We start from the raw sequence: 22,810 nt of genomic DNA, 5'->3' as shown, positions 1-22,810 counted from the left end.
CACTGCTGAAATCCTTCTTGAAACACACGAGCTAGTTATCATATGTCAACAACGTACAAGCTGCCATTCAGGATTCGGTGACGCAGCTCGTGCACTGGCGGCCAGGTACAGATCTGCCTCTCCCACTCACTTCTTGGGGAGTGACAGAGGAACCAAAGGATGCTGTGCTGGCCGCACATCCACCGAAGGTGTCTGGTGGGCTAGACAGAAGAGGGAATCATTTTAGACCCCAAAGCCTGATGGAACCACTTAGATCCAACGTCATGCTTTCTAGCCAGCCGTACTTGGGAGCTCTGTCCAGTCTTGGACCATGGCCTCATGTTCGTCACCCACCTCAAGAATACAGATTTGGGCCTTAGGCCAAAGGAAAAGGTAATATTTTGCAGTAAATCTTGTCTGCAAAGCTTGTCTCTTGCTTGCACGCTTGTGTCTTGGATTACTATTGATGATTCATTCTCCCTCAGCCAAATGCACAAAGGCATTACAGCCCTTACCCGACAATTACAAAGGCACGCTCCCCGGCCCGAACAGAATCTTGAAAAGAGTTGATGATTTCATGCTGGGCATGACAAGACAAGCAAAGGAGGAGGAAGGTGATCGAAGAAGTGGGGAACCTGCCAGGTCTTTCCAGAAAAGGGAGTGTGAAGAGATGTTATCAGTCTGTATTATTGTTGAACAATTACAGAAAAGGGTAGGAAATGAAACGCAGACCAGAGTGCAGAGTTCATTGACTGTATCGTGCTTTTCTCTTTGCTGGAATAACAGACCTTCCTTGCAGAAATAGGAAGTCTTCCCAACTGAGCTAGAGCCATCTGAAAAATAAAAACTAGATCAAGCAATAAGGTACTTTAGCATCAAGCTGTCTTAGACTTCTTGGCAATGGGCGAGGGTGCAGGCTGCAAATTCTGATTAAACTGCAAATGTGCTGGGTTTTTTGCCATCCGAAGAGAGTTGTTTTATTTCACTTGTAAACGGCAGCTTTTCAACTCTAGAGCCTTCTGCAGAATGCCCCGAGTATATGAACACAGAAAGGCTTTCTGAAAACCACAAACATTATGGATTAAATGGAAGTAGGACACTAAAAGAAGATGCCAGTCCAGGAGTAGCTGGCTCTGCTGGCAGCACAGTAAGGCACGGCCACTTCTGCAGCCAAAAGGACACCAGGGAGAGATTTATCAGGCAGCCTGTTTCGTTACCTTTGATATCTGTCACCCAGTGCCAAGACGTCCATTTGCATCCGGCAGCAGGAACGGCCTGAAATGAAGACCTGAGAAGAGCTGGGAGAGCTGATGGAAAGCCCAGGTTTGCAATCAGTTGATTCACTTCCACTGGGAGGATCCTACTAGTTTTCCTTATTCACCAACATATATTTGCATCAATGAAAAAGGCTTAAATTCCGCATACGGCTCCACATAACTCTATTACCACAAACAAGAGAGAAGTCCAAGCTCAGCACAAGTAATCACTGTGTTACCTTACAGTGCTCTGAAGAAGGAAACTGCCACATAACTATTGGCAATTTATTTTCTATTATTGCTCTTCACTACACACAGTTTGTATCTGTGAAACATGGACAAATCATCACACCCAAGAGACGGACAAACACTTTTTGGAGCGCATTTTTCAAATTTTCTGCAAGACGCAAGCACAACCAGAAAAGCCTCGTTAGGATTCAGCAAGGAGTTACAGAAGCAAGTCCTCAGTGATAATGGTGAAACTTCAACGGACAACAAACCAAAAAAGGAAAACCAAGAACGTCCTTGAAAGGTATTTCACCAGCTGAGACACAGAGGGAAATATGGAGGATGTGCCAGTGTCAATATATAATAGCAAGAATACTTACAATGAATAATACTTAAAATAACTATAATGTTTCTGGTCTTTAAAGCTCCATGTTTGCATCAGGCAGTTGTTTTTACAGTGCCCTTGAGAAGGAGGATTACTGTTATTATTGTTTCCGTCCTACAAAGCATGAAATTGAGACTCGGAGAAGCTGAACGATTTGCCTAGAGCGATCTGCGAAGCTGGGATCAGAACCCTGGCGCGCCTGGTGTCATCAGCGAGATGCAGATCGGTCTCGGTACAGCCAATACCATGCAGAAAACAAGTGGAATGACAATTACATCAATAGCTAGATAAGCAAATACTTTGCAAATAGCAAACACGAGAATTTTCCATAGGGGAAACACTGAAATTTAGCCGACGATGAGCAGATGGGAGCCAGGGCTGCTTGGAGTTCTCACTGCTGTACCAGGGCCTCCTGATAAGGCTCTCCAAGCCAGAGGCCAGCCCTGCACAGGCGAGGGACACACACAAGCCCAAGCCCCAGCCCTTCGGGTGCCAGACGGTGCCCGGCTCTCAGCTTCTCTACCCTGGCACTCCCTGGTGGTTGCTTCAAGCCCAAACCGGAGCTCGGGCTGGCAGTCACGCCGGGTGATGGACGGCAGCCTGGACTCCGGCAGGGACTCAGGGTTCAGTGTCGTGTCTGAGTCACCAAGCCTCCAGGGAAGCTCTCTTGGATGTGAAAACAGCTAGTGACTCAGGGAATATTTGTAATAACGTGAAATGCTGGATCTCCTTCTTGGGGGCACATTACACTTTCTGTACTTCATATGCATTAGCTTAAGAAACAGTCTTAAGCCTTAAAATATTCTGAGACTACCAAAGGACTTCCCTCTGGGGAAATCTAATCTTTCTTTCTCATTTTCATCGCTCTTTTGAAACCGATCATTTTGTGCGGTAGAACAACCCTGGGGAATAACACCACAGTGCCCGTCCTCTACCACCATCCTGCTCTCCCCTATAAAGCAGAGCACAAGACGCAAATGTAAAGCTGAAGTATAATTCCTTTCGTTCTGTTTTTTACAAAGCTGATTAAATGGGAGCAGCACCTTTGCCTAGGGGAGGCTTTTCTGCTCATTTGTTACTTGAATTAGTAATTTTTCCTTGTCAGGCCTGCACTGCTGTTCCTGAAATGGCTGCTGGGGGATCCTGGTAAGCCATCATTTCTCTCCTCCTCTTACTCCCTTGGGGCACAACGCTGCCTGCGAGGGGCTCCCAGGTCAACTGAGGACGGCTCCGCAGAGGCATTGCCCGTGGCTGGCTGCAAGACTGTGGTGAGCAAATTTCCGTCTGTAGACTCCAGGCTGGAAGTCTATAAAAGTTAATTCTGGAGAGAGCCTTCCATTATGCATGTAGATACTGTCATTAACAGATCTCCTCATAAAAAAATTAAAATATCTTTTAATAAAATGAGGACTGTAACTGCTGGCAGGTCTTGAGGTACGCTCCAGTGTAAAAGCAAGAGCTGGTTTTAATAAAAACTTAAAACTTTGGAACAGAAAAAAGCTACTATGAAGAACACAACAATCCATTACAATCAAGAGTGAAATTATTATTCTCCTTTACAAAAACTGTAGAAATTCTAATCACATTTGGCTGCAGAGACCTATGGTAAGGTCTGAAGTTCAAAAAGTAGGGAAGAAATGTGGACATCTCTGCTTAGTTTTCAATAATTGAAAAAAATCCCCACTCACTAACATTTTCATTTTTCTCATTGAAAAATGAAGGACTATCTATTTCTCAATTAAATGAAATCAAATGTTAGCTCAGCATTAGTTTTACAATTCTCCTATGGAGAAAAGCCAGATTCTGACCAGTCCTGCTCCCGATTCGCTCCCGCTCCAGCAGCGAGAGCGGCTCAGGGCTGCTGCTGGGCTCCGTGGCAGAGGAGCCTGATCCTGACCACGCCGCAGCCTCCGCTCGGGATCTCGCCACCCGTGAGGCACGCCATGGCACCGTGGCACAGGCTTCGCTTGCTAATTAGGGATGCAACAAAGGGTGGACATACACAGAACCCACACCACATTTAAGGTGCTCTGGATTTGCAGTGTCAAGATAAAATCAAGACTAATGAACTTACCCAAATGGCATCAGCAATATTTCTGAAAGAGGCTGCACCTGACGCATCCTTTATGTGATGTGTCCAGGTGACCTGGATGCCAAAACCAATGCTGAACAGCACACGGCTGAAAGTCAGCCAATATTAGCATGGCTGTATTAATATTATTAATAAAATGAAAGATTCAGATGACAAAACATTTTAATTATTTCCCTTCTTCCTCAATTCAGCATTCCAAGACTAAAAAATAGGTTTAATATCTTTGTTAAAACGATCTTTTCAAGTGTCTGTTCTAAATTTAACACATTTCCCCTAGATTATATTTGGAGAATTTCCGTGGTGCTGGCTGGAACTGGGTCAGAACTATACAGGATCGGGCTGCTTCTGAAATTCTCCACGTTACTGTTTCAGAAATCTTATGAAACATCTTATGTAGCTGCCCTCTCTTGGCAGTGGATATTGAGAGTTAACTGCAACATTTGGCACTCAGGAAATATCCTCTTCTCTTTTTATTTTGGATCAATATTTGAATATTTTGTCTGCCCTCGAAAGCAGCAAAACAAATAGCAGGGAATCTCTGGTCTGAAAGGAGATGTTTTGATGCATGCAGGAGAAAGAGAAGTAACAAATAATCGCTGGTACGTTCAAGTGCAATATTTTTCTGTGCACTCCGAGAGAAGAGCATTTCGAGGTCCAGTGACCCAGACCCCGGCAGGTTCTCACTCAGCCGACGGCCACGCAGAACGGGACGGACGCTGGCTGCGGTGCCCTTGCAGAGAGGCAGCGCGGTCCAGGGTGGTCTCCTGGCTCTGCTCCCAGGGACCGCAAAGCAGCTGAAGGAGCGGGCACCCTCGCTTCTGGCCACAGAGGGCTCGGACAGGCTCCATCAGATAGGACGGCTTTCCCACAGCTTTCACTTTCTGGGTAGACTCGCCCACGTCAGGGATGGATAATTGCTATGATGTTTCATTCCCCGGGCACTCTCGGGTATCGTCGTTTTTTGTGTCACTGTTGTCATCACAAGTCAGACCTGATGATTCAGGAAGTAACATTTTTGATGTAGTTTTGAAACACGCTTCTGTTAACCAAAGCATCTTTCTGTTGTGGGATTTCTAGAGACAAACGCCTTTGGGGAAATATTTCCGGCTGAAAAAAAAAATAGTACTAGCCAGGTCACAAGGAGGAAGAATAAACAGCCCTTCTCCGGCGGCAACATCCACAAGGAATGGTATAAATAGAGGACTGTGGGGACAGAGGAATCACAATCGGGTCCCGCAGCGATCTGTGCAGCTTGCCTTGGGCTCCGAGTAGGATCTTCGCGCTCTCACCATGAGCTGTGCCGTCAGGCAGGTCGTTACTACCTGTTCCCAAGGCAGGAGCAGTGCGGGCAGCTCTGCGGCTGGTAGTGGAATAAAGGTCTCCTCCGCCTCCTCGGGACGACACGCTGCCTACGACTTAGGTGGTACGGTTGGCAATTTTTCTGGTGGCAGTTTAAGCGAGGGATTGCTTGTGAAGCAGCTGAGCACCGGCAGCGCTACCGGTGGGAGCTTTGGAGCTACCCAGAGGGCTTGTTCTACCCTCGGATTCAGCGGTGGAGGCATCTGCACTCGAGGCGTTGGTGGTGGCTTCACCAGGGCCAGTGCTGGTTGCGGTGATGGGATCTTATTCGCTAACAACGAAAAGGCGACGATGCAGAACCTCAACGACCGCCTGGCCTCCTACCTGGACAAGGTGCGACTCCTGGAGGGAGACAATGCCGACCTTGAGTGCAAGATCAGGGAGTGGTACGCCAAGGTAGGGCCCAGCTGCGAACCACGGGACTACAGCTGTTTTCATAAGGAAATCGAAGACCTTCAAAACCAGGTAAATCATTATTTTTCAAGAAAATTCTAATATTTCTTTGGGTTTTGCTTTCACGTGTGGCTAGAGCAATGTCAAATGGCAGAGGCAATAGCTATGTCTCTGGAGGTGCCCACGAAGCAATCGTTTCTATGAAACGGGCTGTTTGAGGGAGGAGGACACTGCATTTACAGAGAACTGGAGTTTCAGCACAGCCCGCTCTGCCAAGCTGGCACACGGGTTTCCCCACTGTAATGCCACCTAACTGGTTAATAATCCCAATATATGGAATCATTATAAAGTAAGTGGGCTGCATTACCCCAGGTGGGTGTTTCCTCCAGGGCCTTCTGTAGCCAGAGGAAGCCACAAGCCCAAATCTCTCTCCTGCATTTTCCTTTCCAGATCCTCTGTGCAGCCATGGAGACTAACAAAATCCTTCTGAATATTGATAACAACAGGATGACTGCCGATGACTTCCGAGTGAAGTGAGTACGGTCCTGCTGGACCGAGGGGTTCGCGCTGCCCGTGGAAGGGTAGGTGACCGATGGTGATGGGGAAACCCTAACGCTCTGCTTGTCGTGCTGCAGATCTCTGTGAAAGGCACGGATACCATCGACAATGCTCATAGCATTGCATGCCTGAAGTGAAAGAAGAACTTGGTCCTACATTTTTTCCCCACAAACTCAACTCAAGGGCTTGCCGTGGTTTACTGACATGCTGACCTTTCTTTGTTGCCTGTGGCTTAAGGTACGAGACTGAATGTGGTCTCCGGCAAAATGTGGATGCAGACATTTGCAACTTGCGCCCCGTCCTGGATCAGCTGGCCAGCTGCAAGACCGACCTGCAGCTGCAGTGTGAGGCTTTGACTGAAGAGATGTGTTGTCTCAAGACGAACCACGAGGAGGTTAGATCGCCCCTTACTCTTAGAGAAATAAGAAGAAAGGAGAAGGAAAGTCCCCCCTGGTGTGAACATTACTGATACGGTGCACGTATTCCCTGCAGGAAATGAACTGTCTGAGGAAACAGGCGACCGGGGATGTGAGCGTGGAGGTCAATGCCTGCCCTGGCCCAGACCTGAGGAAGATCCTGGAGGATCTGAGGTGCCAGTATGAAACGCTGATGGAGCGCAACCGCAAAGAGACTGAGCAGTGGTATGCCTGCAAGGTACTGTATACGTGCAGAGCTGTACCCTGCTCTGCCTCTTTGGGGAAAAGGGAAAAATGAGAGACTAAGAACACTTACTGGAGATGTCTTAATATCAGCAATTCTGTCATGGGTGTGCTCAGCATCTAATTGTACTGCCCACTTTCAGTGCTCTTCTGTTCTTGGCAGAGGGGCCACCGCATGGTGTTACAGGGTCACAATGGAATAAATGGGGGGGCTTTAGATTTGGAAATGCTCAGGTGCACTGCAGGGCATGCACAAGCAGTGTGGTGAAGCCCCTGCCACAACAAGATGCTGTGGTGTGGTGAGGAAAGGGCTTTTCTGACTTTGCAGGTGGAGGAGGTGAATCTGGAGGTCATCACAAGCAGCCAGGAGATCGAGTCAAGCAACAAACAGGTCACTGAGCTGAGACGTCAGCTGCAGGCCTTGGAAATCAATGTACAAGCCCAGCTCACCATGGTAGGTGATGCCTCTACGATTCACATCTCGGATTCCCCAGCTCTTTCTAGAAAGCTGCACGACCAGAGTCGCACCTGTAACCCGACGGGCCAAGCCTGCAGCACAGCCAGGTACCTTTGTGTTGTTTCCATTCTCAGAAAGAAAACCTGGAATCCTCTTTGGCGGAAACCGAATGTCGCTACAACAAATACCTGGCTGAGCTACAGAGCCAGATCTCCTGCGTGGAGCAGCGGCTGGCTGAAATACGAGCAGAGATGGAGTGCCAGAACCAGGAATACAAGACCCTCCTGGACGTCAAATGCCGCTTGGAGCAGGAGATTCAGACCTACCACTGCCTGCTGGAGGGGGGACAGCACGACATCATGTACGCAGACTACAGACAGACCCGCACGCAGTAAAATCTCTATGCTTTGACTTACAGGGGTATGAAAATTCGTGATACAAATGGTAAAAGCAACACTGTGGTGAGGAACCAGTACTGACCTGTTACCAGACAGGGCCTATTAGCAAACCACGAGGCATTTGAGACGGCTCTGATAAATGTCCAGAGCGCAAGCCAGAGACCATTCCCCCTCCTGGGCCAGCGAAGGCAGCGGGGAGAGGCCCCCAGCGCTGCCCCAGCCGCCTGGGCACGGCGCAGCATCGCAGCTCGTTATAGGGCTGTTTTCACTCTGAGCTGGGCAAGGTCTTTCATAAACGCTGTCATTTAACTGAACTTTATTGGCTTTGCCACAGCTAGACAGGATTAGGGACTGGCAGTTAAATTAACTGAAACAATAAATTATCTAAACATTTTCAGTTTCACACAGCAATTTTAATTAAAGTTTTGGGAAATTTAATTTGTATGCAAAGCAGTTGGCTCTTCCTTGCCTCCCATTGCCTGAGATTTTGAAACAGCGAGGCACGCTGTTAAGCTCATAAATGGCTGCATACACACACAACCGGCCTGAGCACCCACCTGCTCCATTAGTTTGGAAAAAGAGGTATTTTAATGGTGGTGCCCTGAGGGGGCTTCTTCTGGACTCTCCAGTCCCAAATTAGTTACATGAAAAATCAGTTCTTGTTCCAAAATGCCAGTTGCAATGGATGAAATGACACTGTTCGAGCTTGTCTCAGAGCCTCGGGTAATCCTGAGTGTGTCAAGATGGCAAAGCAGTAGCTGTCAACAGGCAGGCGGGAGGGAGGGTGTGCTAATTGCTGCTTTAATGACCCTCGTGGTTCAAAGGGGAAATGTCCACGAGTGACTGAAGAGACACAGCTAAAGCCGATGCTCGGAGTAGCTCCGGGGCACGGGCAGATCTCCGGGATGTGAACGTCCGGGGCTTTGGTTACCAGAACTGTCTGCTTTCCACAGAGGGTCGGTGGGAAGAGGAGTCCCTGCAACATCAGCTGGAAGAAGTGGTGGGCTTAAAGCCAGCCTGTGTCAGCCATGCCTGCCCTAAGCCTGTGCGCTCTGGGTGAGGATGCGTAAGGTGAGGCGTCCTCTACAAGCCTGTGAGTGTGACCGTGAGTTGCTTCTTTAGTCCTTCTGTGTACCTGGGGAGGAGGAGGATGAGAGATCTCCAGGCTTTTCTGGGTGGTGAAGAGGGGCTGGAGACATACTCTTGTTGCTGGAGAGAGGCCGTGCAGGGAGTCAGGCATGCAGGATCATGGTTGTGGCTGTTGGTGGTAGAGCACAGGGATTAATCGAGCTATGGTAGACAGCGGTGGCAAGGGATGAAGCCATGGAGCATTTATAAACTTATGCATAGAAAATATGTTTGACGCTGGGGGGTAACCAAGTAGTAAATGTGTTTAAATAAGACGACTTTCAGCACAACACGAAAATGAGGAACTGGCAGGGGGAATCAGTCAGTCACGAGTCTTTCAACAAGTATATACAATTAGGCAAGCTAGGGAGAAGAGGGAAGAGAAAGGTCAGCCCCAGAGCAAGGGGGATGCAAGAGAAAGGCATGGTATTGCAGAGGAAACCCCTGACAAAGTCATGCTCCCTGCTCTCCCTCGGCAGGTCGCTGCAGACAAGAGCTTCCCTGCCAGCCCCGCTGCACATCCCCCTGAGGAGTCTCTCGAAGAACAAACCGTTTGGAAAAAGCAAGGCAAAAATAACCTGACAGTTCTCAGTTCTGCTTATAGCACCAGTTGGAAGGGACTGTGCACAACGGCTGCCTTCCTGCCGCCCACGCTGCCTGCTGTCTTCATCCTCTGATACTGCTTTGATCCAACCACTGGTCTTCACTTGGGCTAATCTGTTTTGCGGTCAGCTATCTAACAACTACCAAAGCTTGTCTCTAATAAAACTTTGCTATTACTGACACAGCCTTGAACCTGAGAAATAATTTCTCCAAGTAAATTAACATACAAGTATTTAAAAAATTGTTACGCAGATAGTTATATTGATCCTTTGGTTAGAAATCCACCTTCGATCTATATCCACAAAGCAATCACTACAAGGGAAAAAGAAAAATAAGCAACGTTCCCATCTGCCGCGCTGCTCCCGCTGAATTCAGTGGCTGCAGGATGCTGGTGGAGGGGCAGCTGCAGGAGGATGGAGGAGAGGGACCAGCGGCTGCTGTGGAAAGGGACATTGCTGCCGGAGGAGGAGGCATAAGCTAAGACGTGAAGCAGAAGGTGATGAGGAAAGAAACATTCAGGGAGGCTGGACAGAGTGCAGGGAAGGAGTTTCAAGACAGTCTGACTGACAACCTTATATTGAAAGAGACTTCTGAGTGAAAATTGAGTTTTCATTAAAGTAGGCATGTGATAATATAATATAATATAATATAATATAATATAATATAATATAATATAATATAATATACAACACCTTTGAGTTATTATGAATGTGCAGTAACAGGATAAAATCAAGAACAACAAGTTTTCCCAAATAATACCGAAGTAGCAATTTTGAAAGCAAGGCTCTGCTGGACTTGACACACCCTTCTGGTGGAGGAAAACAATTCCCAGAGAAAATGCTAAATAAAGAACCTCTAAATGGATTAAAAAAAAGGCAAACAGGAAGAACCAGCTGGCAACATGTGGGAAGATAAAAGGGTGAGACAAATTAATATGTGGGAGAGAATTTTTTTTAAAGTAAGATACAATAAACAGCCAGGAAAAAAAGATGCTGGTACTTTATGACCACAGAGAAAGAAATTACAAACACATTCAGGAACACAGCTGCTGTTGCTGCTTGTGGAAGCAAAGACTCAGGGTCCAGCCTGTCCCTTCTCACCAGCAGCAGCACCTAACATGCGTCGGGCAGGCTGTGGAGGGCACCTACAATCTTTGCTCCTCGTTCTTTTTTTGTAATGAACTATTGGATGGGGTTTGACGACTAACCTTATACAGAGGTCTAACGTGAGGGCTTCCAACACGAAGACTTCGGGGGGTACGATGAGCCTAAATTAGTGTCCATTTCTAAAGAAAGAAGCAGCCCAGACGTTTCTGGAATGACAACATGGGACAAGCCAAAGCTTAATCACAGACAGCTATTCTCTTGGCAAAAATCACAGCAAAGATGGGACTTTTTGTAGCCAGTTTTGTTTCCTGCTCTGAGCATTTGCTCTGCAGAGAGCCTTGTCTGCTCATGTGCCACCTCTCACGCTCTAAGCTTTCAAGTCCAAGCGGCATGTCGTGTCTTTATGGAGGTGACCGCGCCAGCACAGCGGGCCGGGGGCTAAGCAATCCACGGACCGGCTCCCTTTGGGGGACGGCCTCTCCCCAGTCTCTGTCCCAGTACGAGCGAGTTCTTAGCCCTCTGGGGGTAATTGCTCTAACGAGCTTCTGGACAAGGCTCTGTGTTAAATACTTTCTCTGCTAAGTTCTATATCTCCTATTCCCGCAACACTAATTATACTGTGCCTTTCAGTATTACTTAACCTGCCTCCGTGTTTACACAGCACCTCTGCGGTGGCATTACATGCAATGCAGAAATAAAAAGATGCCTTCCCTGCCCAATGAGTTTATAACCTGGACAGTGCCGGGAAACGATGACTGAGGAAAGAGCATAGGCAGAGGCGGGAAAGAGAAGATAAATGAAATGCAGAGGAGGCAGTGCATGGGACAGCAGGACAAGAAGTGACCTGGGACGTTGACCGCAGCCTCCTGCAGGCAAACTTCTATCCTATTCCGCATACACAGCCACTCACGCTAGCACATAGGTACTGCCGCTCCTAACAGCTCCTTCTTTTATTTTCTAACGTGCGAACCTTGTAAAGCAAGAATGAACGAGTATCTCAAAGACAGACACTTAGGCTGAAGGTGTAAGGCTGGGAGAGGAACCTAAGGATAAAAAGAGCAAGGGTGGGTGCCCCAGAGAGAAGAGGGGAGTTATATCCGCACTCGGGCGGGTACGCAGAAGCTATCAGCATCACGACCAGAGGCTGTAGATTAAATGTACTGCGATTGCTCTAGCAGATACGGTCACTGTCTTACAGAGAGCGCAGACGCATGTGAATTGCAACACCATCAGAAAAAATCCCTGAGGAGTGAACATGCCAGAGGTTTAAGACATCAGTGAAGAAACAGAAATAAAACAACTTGTTTTGCAAATTGCCACTGCTGGAAATCAGCCATGAGTTAAGGACTGCACTGCACAAGCAGTTACACCTGGTAACAGGCACTATGCTTTTTTAATAGTAGGCCGTATTCTGGTGTGATGTATAAACTATAATTTCTCTATAAACGTCTATGTTATAAAATACGCCGACAGGTACAGTCTCACTCACACCCACAGTAACTATCTGTGGGGTTTGCATTTTTGTTTACTGGCTTGTGTAACATTTATGAAGAATTATATAGATGGGTAAACTACTACTGTAATTAATCAGGAGATTTCTCAGCTCAGTACACTGAGTAATATAATACAAACCGCCAGTATGAACCACACATTGAAAGTGTATTGAAATTAAGAGACTTTTTAGTACAAGTATGAAATAAAGATAAAAAGAAGGCACTCGGGGGGACTCTGGCCGGCCTGCACCTTTGGCTGCCCGTCTGTTGTACCGCTGCACGGCATGGGAGCGCTGGAAGCACCCGAGTTTTCCAGTTCTGCCTGCCAGGTTCTGGTTCGACCCACGCGGCTCTGCCCCCAGGGACCGCAGGCCAAAGCCTTGGTTTGCCTCCCGACCTGCTCTGCACTCAGCTGCCCATGCAGGAGTGAAATTGCTGCAGTTTCGTTCACCCATCAGTATTCCAATCTGTCCTAATACAAATTCTTTTGTACTCTTCTTTGCCATGATAATCAGTAGTGCTTCCAGAGATGCAAATGCTGGGAAGTCTGGCTGCACTGTCATCGTCTGGTAGGCGCTGGAAGGAAATTAAAACCCGTCACAAAATGAATCAGGGCAGATTGTGAGCTTCAGTAGGAAGAAATCTGGTTCTGTCCACCTCCGTGTGCTGCTGAACTTCTACTTCATCACTAGCAAATGTTCAGAGGCAGTTTGAAGATGTGAACAGTCAGCAAGAAAGAAACTGAAACAGAGTAATCACCTTGGTCTCTGAGGCGTATTTAAGACCTAGGATCATGCTGTTAACAAACTCATTGTGATAATTATTTCACTTGCCTTACAGGAATTTTGCTAAACGTGGTGGTATAAACCAGTGAGTCATTAGCCAGAAAAAAGTCATGGTCTGCATTTGAAAGATGGGAGCATGAGGTCTGGAGCCAGCTCAGTATCACATCAAAGAAGTGTTTAATAAGTGATGCCTAATGGCTATTATGCAAATTATTAATGGTAATTACAAGTGACAAGATAAAATCATATTCCAATGTGGTTGCACAAACATCACTGAAGCAATGCTTATGAAAGCAGAGTTCTGTACAATTAGACACACCCTTCTTGTAGTTAACACAAGAAAACATTATCAACTTTGATAAGTAAAGCGAGCAGAGCGTGGACGAGACAGGCTGACGTTTTGCAAAAAGGCTGTGCACCGGGACAGTCACAGCTCCCGCAGGACCCAGCTCCGCTGCCCACAACATCCCTTGGACATGTCACATCCTCCAGCCTCCGCCTGAGCTGCCCACCGCCACGTGCCAGTATTTACACTTATCACCTCTGCGTCCACTTCCAGATCTCGTCTTTTCCCTAATGCGCACGAGACTTAACAGCGTTTGCACTGACGTTGTGCTGAGACCACTGCCAGTCACGCTGGCTAACAGCCTGGCATTGCTTCCTTCACTTCCAGCCGTATGAAACCAGTTGTTTCCTCCTGTCTTACATTTAGGTTGTAAATCCTTTTGGGACATTTTTATGTCTTAGACTTGCACAGTCTTTTCCTACACATTGTTCTGCCCCAAGGCTACACTCCTAGGCTACAGGAATACAAATAATCACAGAAGTGGAGGTAAAGAAATCAGTTCAGTGGGGAAAAAAGCCGGTACTGATGGATGTTTCAGAACGAGAGGGTGGCTTACAGCTAGAGAAAGCAGAGCGCCACATAGCCAGCAAAGACAGACCCAGGCCTCCGCCCGCCGCGTGGCGAGGTCGCAGTGCGAGTGGTAAGGAGCAGGGCAATCCCACGGTGCCTGGAGTGAAACTGCCCCACGGCCGTGCAAGCTGCCCGCCTGCCAGCAAACAGCTGCAGCTACCCAACGCGAGTGAGAAAAAAAATCAAACTGGTTTTAAAGTACAGTCTGGTTAGTCAGGGACTGGCTTTTGGATGCATTTGCTGCATCAGTCCCATGTTCCATGTCCCAGTGAAACTGGCAGGAGCCCAGCAAAGCTCCAAAGAATGTAATTGTATCCCAAATATGAGTACTTTGGAGGAATTGTATGATTGTTTCTAATACTCACTGGTAAAATGTGATTCGGTCGTCTGTGGACCTTTCAGCCAGGGTCAGTCTCTTCTCCCCAGGAACAAGCGATGGGACGAGAGGGAACGGCCTCAAGCTGCGCCAGGGCAGGGTTGGGTTGGGTATTGGGAAAAACTTCCCCCGAAGGGCTGCCAGGCCCTGGCCCAGGCTGCCCAGGGCAGGGGCTGAGTCCCCATCCCTGGGGGGATTTAAAAGACGTGTGGATGGGTGCTTAGGGACGTGGTTTAGTGGTGGAGTTGGCAGTGCTGGGTTAACGGTTGGACTTGATGATCTTAAAGATCTTTTCCAACCTAAACAATTCTATGATTCTATATGTAAAAGGTTGTTCAATGCTGCAAACCAGTTTGTTTTATAGGGCAAGGCCTACTCCTTCTTTCTGTTGCTGAAAGAAGTAGGTGTAGGTGCTCCTTGCCCACCCGTAGAGAAATGTCCCATATCTGCAATGTCTCCTCCTAAGCCCAAGTCTCTGAAAAGCAAAGAAAGGCAACCCCAGCCCAGAGCACTGCTCTCTCTAGATTGCTATTACGGAACTTCTGAAAACCCACACAGCAGAAGCAAGGCTCCAAGCAATCCAGACATTATATTAATTTCTGTTGGCTCTTACAGCCACACCCTGTCTTCAATTATATTCCTCAAAATGACGGATGAAAGGCAGATCTACTCCCTATCCTCCTTTTTGCTCATGATTTTCGCTATTGTGAGTCTAGGCTGTGTGGGGAGCACAGGGAATGTGTTTCTAGGAGGAGGATGGACTTGTATTTCAGGCACTGCAGTCTTAACCAGGAATCTGAGCTCTGACAGACTCCAGCTCTGTCCTTGAGCAAGTTATTTCACTGAACCATCCAAATAATGAATATTCTAGGATGGTGCCAGCCTTGGGTAGGCGTCTTTTTATCATTTCTGATCTAAGTAAAAAAATAAATTATCTCCCTGGAGAGTGGAGAGTCCTAACTTATGCTGGTGAGAAGACGAGCACATCTATACATGCTTGGGGACACTCTCCTACCATGGTGACAGAAGCCACCTAACTGCACGCACAGTACGCCTTCCCACCAGTAAATGGGAGGTGGCTGAGCGTACGCGTGCAGGTTTCTCTGCCCTTCTGTCCGGAGGTGATGGCTGCTCTCGGGGCCCCCTGTCAGGGGTCACACTCACCGCCAAAGAGGATTTATCACAACTGCTCCTGTAAATACGGACATCCTTGAGTGAAAGGTTATTTGTGAGTAAGAGTTGCTTGGAAATTCCACCCTGTAGGGAACAGAAGCCTCCGTCCCCTGGAGAGCACAATATCCTCTCATTACAGCAGTCTGCTGGAGAAAGATACTTGCACTGGCGGAGCCAGTTCTCCAAACGCTCCTCTGGCTATTGCTTGCCTGGTTTTGGAGATCACGCTCCCATGGCTAGCGAGGCTGTGCTAATGCCTGCTGCTGCTCTGACAAACTCAGCTAGGAAATGCTCAGCACAATCTTAGTGATGGCAAAGACCTGCGGGATCACATCTCAGCCCATCCAGGGAACTGGATATATCGCCCATGGACACTCCCTTTCCTGTCATCTCTTTCTTTACATCGCCAGAAATTGAGGCAGCATGGACAGCAATTAAAGTGATTGAAAAATAACGTCAGAGAAGTACTTCATACACTTCAGCTTTCATCAAGTCCCTGTAACATCTAGACACAAACAGGGACTTCCAACGCTCAGCAGGCCTGATCTTCGCCGCCTGCGAGCAAGTCGACTTCTTGTGTTTGCATGACCAGAGAAATATAAGCCACAAACGGGGAACTAAACCCATAGGGGAATTACCTCAGTGATTTAAGAAATCTCACAGCAAAGCATGTATTGGGCCTACCGTCTGTCACTCTGCCAGGTGACAGACTGCTACACCACGATACCCCTGCTCTTTCCACTGCTACGGTCGCTATTATTCACACTTTTCAGAAGTGAGAATTTATATTAATTTCCCATTTTCGTTCCACGCATTCTACCATAGCATGTGATACAAAAATGTTTATTGGACTAAGAATAAAATAAATACAAATTAATGAAAGATAAAAGGCACTTTGATGTTATAAATACCAATGTTTCTTCTTTGTACATAATCTAGGGCAACTTTTTTCTCGACTTGTTGTAAAGTTTGCATCATACAAAAAGCGATGACTCATAAAACATTATTTTACTTTTTGGAATAAGCTGCTGACATGTAAAGTATCTTCCTTGTGAACTGGGATTTCTAGAGGGAAACTGCCTATGGGCTATTTATTCTTGGCATAAACAGCAAGACTAGCCAGCCCCGTGGGAAGAAGAAACACCCTACAGGTGACACCCCCTTTGGAAGGTATAAATAGAGATCTGCGGCAACAAACAACCTGCAGTCTGATTCAATATCAAGCTGTGCATCTTGCTTTGGGCTTTGGGTTGGATCTGCAGCTGTCCTCAAAATGAGTTGTAGTATTAAGCAGACACCTGGCTCTCTCAGGGGCAGGACCAGTGGTGGCAGCTGTGTTATTGGTGGCGGTGGTGGTGGTGGAGGAGCGCGGATCTCCTCAGTCTCTTCTGGAAGATACACGACTTGCGGGATAGGTGGTAGCCGAGGGTTTTCCGGTAGAAGCTACTGTGGTGGTGTGAATTACGGAGGAGGACTGAGCACTGGCAGTTTGGTTGGTGGAAACTATGGAGGTGGCTTAGGAGCCGCTGTCCTCGGAGGATGTCCAGGCATCGGATTCAGCGGTGGCAGTGCTCGCTTTGGCGGTGGCATTGGAGGTGGCCTTGGTATTGGTCTTGGTGGAGGGGTAGTTGGAGGTGGTTTTGCTGGTGATGGCATTCTTCTTTCTGGTGATGAAAAGGTTACCATGCAGAACCTTAACGACCGCCTGGCTTCTTACCTGGACAAGGTGAGGTGCCTGGAACAAGAAAATGCTGACCTGGAGTGCAGAATCAGGGAGTGGTATGCCAAGCAGGGCCCTTTTTGTGAGCCACGGGACTACAGCTGCTATTATAAAGAAATAGAAGATCTTCAAAATCAGGTAACATCATTTCTCAGCTGCTTTCTCCCTTGTACGCTTCTCCCACGGTGTTGGTTCACAACTTAATGCAGTTATCGAGAGTAACATTTCATTGTTGTAAAATGCTTTTTGTAAACAGCCATTAAGACAACTGCCTGTAGAAAGCCCTAGAGCTCAAAGGTAAAAACCTTGAGTGTCTGGACTGTTTCCATTGCTTTTATTCATCAGATATATTCGGAGGGGAAAATGTTATGTTCATGTGATACATTTGGATTGGCTCAGTAGTCTTTCTGAATCAGGTTTGTGCCGAGGTGTTTAAATAGATACATGCCAGGAAAGCAACTAAAAGAGAAATAAATAATGGATCGCATTAATTTGCCTGAATCTATTTTATTCTGTCATCAGTCTTGCAGAATTCCAGTTAAATGTTATTTCCTTTTTTTACAAGTTTACTCTTTCATACAGAATTGGGAAATATAGGACAGCTCATTAAAAATAAGAACAAAGAGAGCATTGCCATAACACATTTTGAGTATGCAGTTTAAAATTAAAAACGTTTGCAAAGCGTGTTTGGCAAAAATTCTAGGATGTCAACGCACAAAGAAGAGTAAAATGAAAAGAATCCAGGAAACAGGCAGAATGAGACAGACTTAATTATAAGTCTCGAAACAAAGCTTTTAAATCTCTTATCCATGAAAGCAAGGTTTAGATTTAAAAGGTTAGGTGGATTGCGGCAGGTGCTGGACAACACTAATTACACCTCCCTGACTGTCTGCATCTGAACCACGTATTTTATCATTTTAACGCCTTCACCGTACTTCACTGAACACTCACCCTGTGACTGCTGCACTCCTGAACTCCCCCACGCCTGCTACCCAGCATTACAAAAAAAGGAGGGAGAGAAAGAGGCCAGGTCTGGTAGCACCGGTCAATGGGTATGCTTGAGCCCGAGGACACAGGGAAGAGACTTTGGGAGTGAATATTCTTTTTCCAGATTGTCTGCGCAACCATAGACAACAACAAGATCATTTTGAACATCGATAACAGCAGGATGACGGCCGATGACTTCCGAGTGAAGTGAGTACCCCTCGGCACACAGCTGTCCCCTTCCTCGGTCACCGCGCTCCCCCTCGCCCAGCCGGTGCGAAGGAGCTCCCAGCCAGGTCTCCTGTGATCCTCTGGTCAGGACAGGCTGGAGGCTATGCAGAAAAGCTCTTCCAGCCACTGCCTCTAGAGCTGCCTTAGCATCAGTTTGATGGAAAGTCTGGGACAGCAAGATGTTTCTGAGTGGAGATGAGAGTTCTTCAGAAAGCAGAAGGGATCTGCAGGCAGGGAGCAGCGCGGGTTCACCTGAGCTGCCGTTCTGGCACGTGGTGTCTTTCAAAGGGGAAGCTTTCGTTTTTTCCTGTTGGAGCGCAGAAACGCGGTGAATGACACCTCCGCCCCAGTGGGAAAGCTCCAGAGATGGCAGACTGAGAGCAGATCTGACGGAGCGAGCCTCAGACTGCTCTTCTTAGCATCCTGTTAGGCTAGTTAGGAAAACACTGTAAGAAAGATGGATGGTCAAATGAAAAAAGAAGAGCAAATGGTGGTGTCAGACACTGACTACTCTTTCTTGCTTTCTTTCTCACTCCCAGGTACGAGACGGAGCTGGCCCTGCGCCAGAGCGTGGAGGCTGACATTAACGGCTTACGCCAAGTCCTGGATCAGCTGACTCTCTGCAGGTCTGACCTGGAGGCACAGCTGGAGTCGCTGCGGGAGGAGCTCTGCTGCCTGAAGAAGAACCACGAGGAGGTAGGGTCCTGCCCCTCTCGTGTCAAAAGCATTAATTCGTGCAGGATCCATCACCCTCCCTCCCCGTGGTCCCCACCCCTGGGGCGCTGGCTGCGGAGCGGCAAGTGGTTGATGGAGGCCATACGTGTGAACTCGGAGCTGCGAATGTCCAGCAGAGAGGGGCTCTGCCGGGGGCTCTGCTCTCCCCCACAGGGGAACTAAGCTCCCTCAGTTTTTTCCTTCTTTTTAAAAAATGACATGGTCTGGGTGGTGTTTCCAGGAAATGAACTGTCTGAGGAAACAATCGACCGGAGATGTGAGCGTGGAGGTCAATGCCTGCCCTGGCCCAGACCTCAGAAAGATCCTGGAGGAGATGAGGTGCCAGTATGAAACGCTGATTGAACGCAATCGCAAAGAAGTTGAGGATTGGTATGAGTGTAAGGTGAGTAGATTTACTCAGCTCTGACTTTCCCAGGCTAACACCCAGGCAATGGTTCCACAGCGATGTATTACATGTTAAAACCACACAACATACCGTAGCAGCGTTCAGCATTGGTTTAAATTGACACAGGGGATGCTGCCACTCCACGTCCTTTTCGTGGGGCGACAGGAATTGCTGCGTGTTAACGAGACTTGAGGTGGGAACTCTGTACAAAGCAGTAAGTGGTGAGAAGAACTGGACAGCAGTGCTATGGGAAGAGCAAGAGGAATGATGAGCAGGGTTTACACTCCATTAGGATGAGAGAGTTCACTGTCTCATTTCATGTTTTTTGCTAGCTTCTCTGCTCTGTCCTTAATACTTAATCTGACTTACATTACACATTCCCTGAACACCTTTGTTCTGGATTGGTGATTTGCAGATTGAGGAGGTGAATCGGGAGGTTATCACAAGCGGTCAGGAGGTAGAGACGTGCAACAACCAGGTTACCGAACTGAGACGCCAATTGCAAGCTCTGGAAATCGATCTCCAGGCTCAGCTCAGCCAGGTGGGTGGTGAGCTGCTGTAAGGCTCAGCTGTCTCACAGTTAGGCTTTGATGGAAGAAGTCGTAGTTAAATGCAGTGCTTCTCATGCCGGTATTTGTATTGTGCCACCCGTCACTCTGCAGAGGGACAACCTGGAATCCTCGCTGGCTGAGACAGAGTGCCGCTACAACAACCACCTTGCTGAGCTCCAGAGCCAGATCACATGCGTGGAGCAGCAACTGGCCGATCTGCGTGCAGAAATGGAGTGCCAGAACCAAGAGTACAAGATCCTGCTGGACGTCAAATGCCGTCTGGAGCAGGAGATCCATACATACCGCTGCCTGCTGGAGGGCGGACAGCAGGACCTTATGTAAGTAGGCTGAGATGCACCGAACGATACAATAAAATACCTGCGTCCTGGGTATTTTAACATAAAAGTAAAAAGTGAGCAATAGGTGGAGGCACTGCACAGCTCCTGCACCCTCACTGACCTGTTCTGGCTGCCTGGTAATCAAAGCCGATAATCTGCTTCCCTCCCGGTGCCGGCCATTGCCGCAAGAAGCAAGGTCCCTGCAATATTCTGCCACTTTTATGCCAAAGAGGAAACAGATTGAGAGCAGCAGGGACAACGACCGAACTGTAGGTCTAGTTTATCTGTCGTTTCCTTCACTAAAACATTATTTTCCTGTTCCCGTAGTCAGCAAGGAGGAATTGGTCAGTCTTCGGGTCTAGGAGGAGGAGTTGCAAGAACAAGTGGAATAGGAGGAGGAGGTATCATTAGAACAAGCCACACTTACACTTCATCCTCCCAGATGCCATCCTGTGCAGCTGCGGAGATACAAGGTAAGACCTGCAACACTACAAGATTTCCACAGTCTTCTCTATTCTAATGCAACAAGGACAGGCAGCAACAAAGATCTTTCCCGCATACCTTACGGGTGCTATTTGAAAGTTTTATTGTGAGACTACTGGGAAATACATGATGGGAGGCCACAGGGGAGTGGCTACAACAAGTGCTTTCAGGAGCTGTGACTTTACCGGGAAGCATGAGAACTGCAAAAAGGGAGGAGGGGGAAGACGGATAGGAAGGAGGAGGAGAGAGTCAGCAGGCACGAAAGCCACAGAGAACATGGAGAAAGGACTGTCATGAAATCTGGGACAAAGGAAAGAGTAGGAGAAAGCAGAGCGCCCAGAAATCAGGAAAAAAACCCGTGAATCATGGGAATACTGGCAGAAAACTGCCAGTACTATTTCAGGGGGAAACTTCCAGCCAAACTGAAAAAGAAAGAAAGAAAGAAATATGGTGACGGTTGGTCCAGGAGAATGAGTGTGAGCAGGGGCATTGCTCTGGTCAGGGCCCGGATCCCGACTGCTGCTGGTGCAGCGGCTGCAGCTTCCACCGTTTGGCATTTTCATCTAGAAGGGCAAACCATGCTCAAGCTGGCTACAAACCCCATCTGCCCGACTGGCAGGCAACAATCGGACCTTTCCAGGAAGGGACAGTATTTATCTGAAATTCTAATTGAATTGGCTTGGGAAATGATCACGTGTATAGCATGACAGTGTGGGAAAGAATCTATTTTTGCTATAAACAAAGTAATGTTTCCTTTGATCTCTCCAGTGCCTTGCAGAAGGATTTGTGATTAAGCAGAGAAATGAGAATATCCAACAAGAGAACCCTGAAGCAGAGCCATGGATAAAGAGAGAGAATATTTACTGTATGCCTCCCCTGTGCCTGGAGGAGCGTGCTCTTTTGTATTACTCAGCAATGCTAAGCAATGTGTCAGAGGGACAAGCAGAGCGTTGGGCCACATTCTGCTTTATTTTGCTATTTGCTTTTTCCAGTCTGTATTGCTGCGTGTGCCCAACCACCATGACTATTGCTGGAGTTAACCAGTAGTATGATCACTAATGTACCTGCTGGTGAAAAAATTTCTCTAATAAAACTTTGCTTCTGCCTGATGCAATCAAGAAACCTGTGTCTGGAAACTGAGTTCCTTTAGAAAACCAGGTGCTGATCCATGCACAAGGGTCACCTAAACTGGTCAGGATCAGACTCCACTGGGAACAAACCCGCTTTGCCAGTGGGAGCCAGAGAACGGCCGCGCTGGCCTTGCAGGTCTTGCCCATCTCCTCCCTCTCAAAGCCTGTAGCGTACGTTGCCCGCTCCTGCGTGACCTCCTCCATGACCTACACAGGCAGCCTGAGCAGGCGGACGCCCGGCTGCTTCCCACCGAGCATTGTGCTAAAACACAATTTTAGAAAAATTTTGAAAGTCAGTGATGGAACATCTGGAGACAGGTTGCCTCGGCCCCAGTCTAGTGCTGACACACCTGGGCTGTGCCCTCTCACACTTCATCATCCAGCCCGGGGACTGTGATTAGGTTGAGGAGGAAATTTCGGTCTCCACAACTGATTCAGTTTCTGCTGACATGGCTTATATTCCAACCTAGCCCTTCCATTTTATAGGAATGTTCCCATTGGGAAAAGGACTGGAGGCAAAAGGTTTATTTCCTATCTATTTTCACATAGTGACTGAGTCATTTACTGGTTATCCTTCTGTTTCAAAGAGTTTCAACCTGAACATCAGGAACTGTTGAAAGATCATCTTTACATTCAACGTACCTTCTCTGGAGAACTGGAGAGGGCAGGATGGGGGCTGAAAAAGTGCAGCTCAACAGAGAACACAATGGAGAAAAAAGCCAGCCAGGGCCTTTGGGTACGCAGAGCCATTATGCCTTAAACCTCACAAGCAAGGCAAAGATCAGTCCCTCCTTTGGGCCTCAAACAGCAGCCGTGCAGCTGATGCTGAGTCAGCACGGACTGGCATGGCAGCGTGCGTGCGTCCTGACACTGACCTGCCTAGAGAAGCGAGGGCAGCAGTTTGGTAAC

The 22,810-nt window shown here is 47.8% G+C and overlaps 1 protein-coding gene across 1 annotated transcript; it reads left to right on the top strand.

Moving 5' to 3' along the window:
- Positions 1-5,230: 5,230 nt before the first annotated feature.
- On the top strand, positions 5,231-20,292 carry LOC309600137 (uncharacterized protein; the record flags this gene model as incomplete). The annotated part of the gene is made up of 14 exons (XM_082332202.1): positions 5,231-5,764; positions 6,143-6,225; positions 6,488-6,644; positions 6,743-6,904; positions 7,238-7,363; positions 7,501-7,757; positions 14,787-14,877; positions 16,047-16,119; positions 16,607-17,202; positions 18,176-18,258; positions 18,819-18,975; positions 19,235-19,396; positions 19,815-19,940; positions 20,062-20,292. 14 exons carry the CDS (start codon positions 5,231-5,233, stop codon positions 20,290-20,292), a joined length of 2,838 nt encoding a protein of 945 aa, XP_082188328.1.
- Between the last annotated feature and the right edge of the window lie 2,518 nt (positions 20,293-22,810).

Source organism: Platalea leucorodia (assembly GCF_965183815.1).
Source record: "Platalea leucorodia genome assembly, chromosome: 22".
Taxonomy (NCBI): domain Eukaryota; kingdom Metazoa; phylum Chordata; class Aves; order Pelecaniformes; family Threskiornithidae; genus Platalea; species Platalea leucorodia.
The sequence above is the reverse complement of the archived record's forward strand: the minus strand, read 5'-3'. Positions and strand labels throughout refer to the sequence as shown.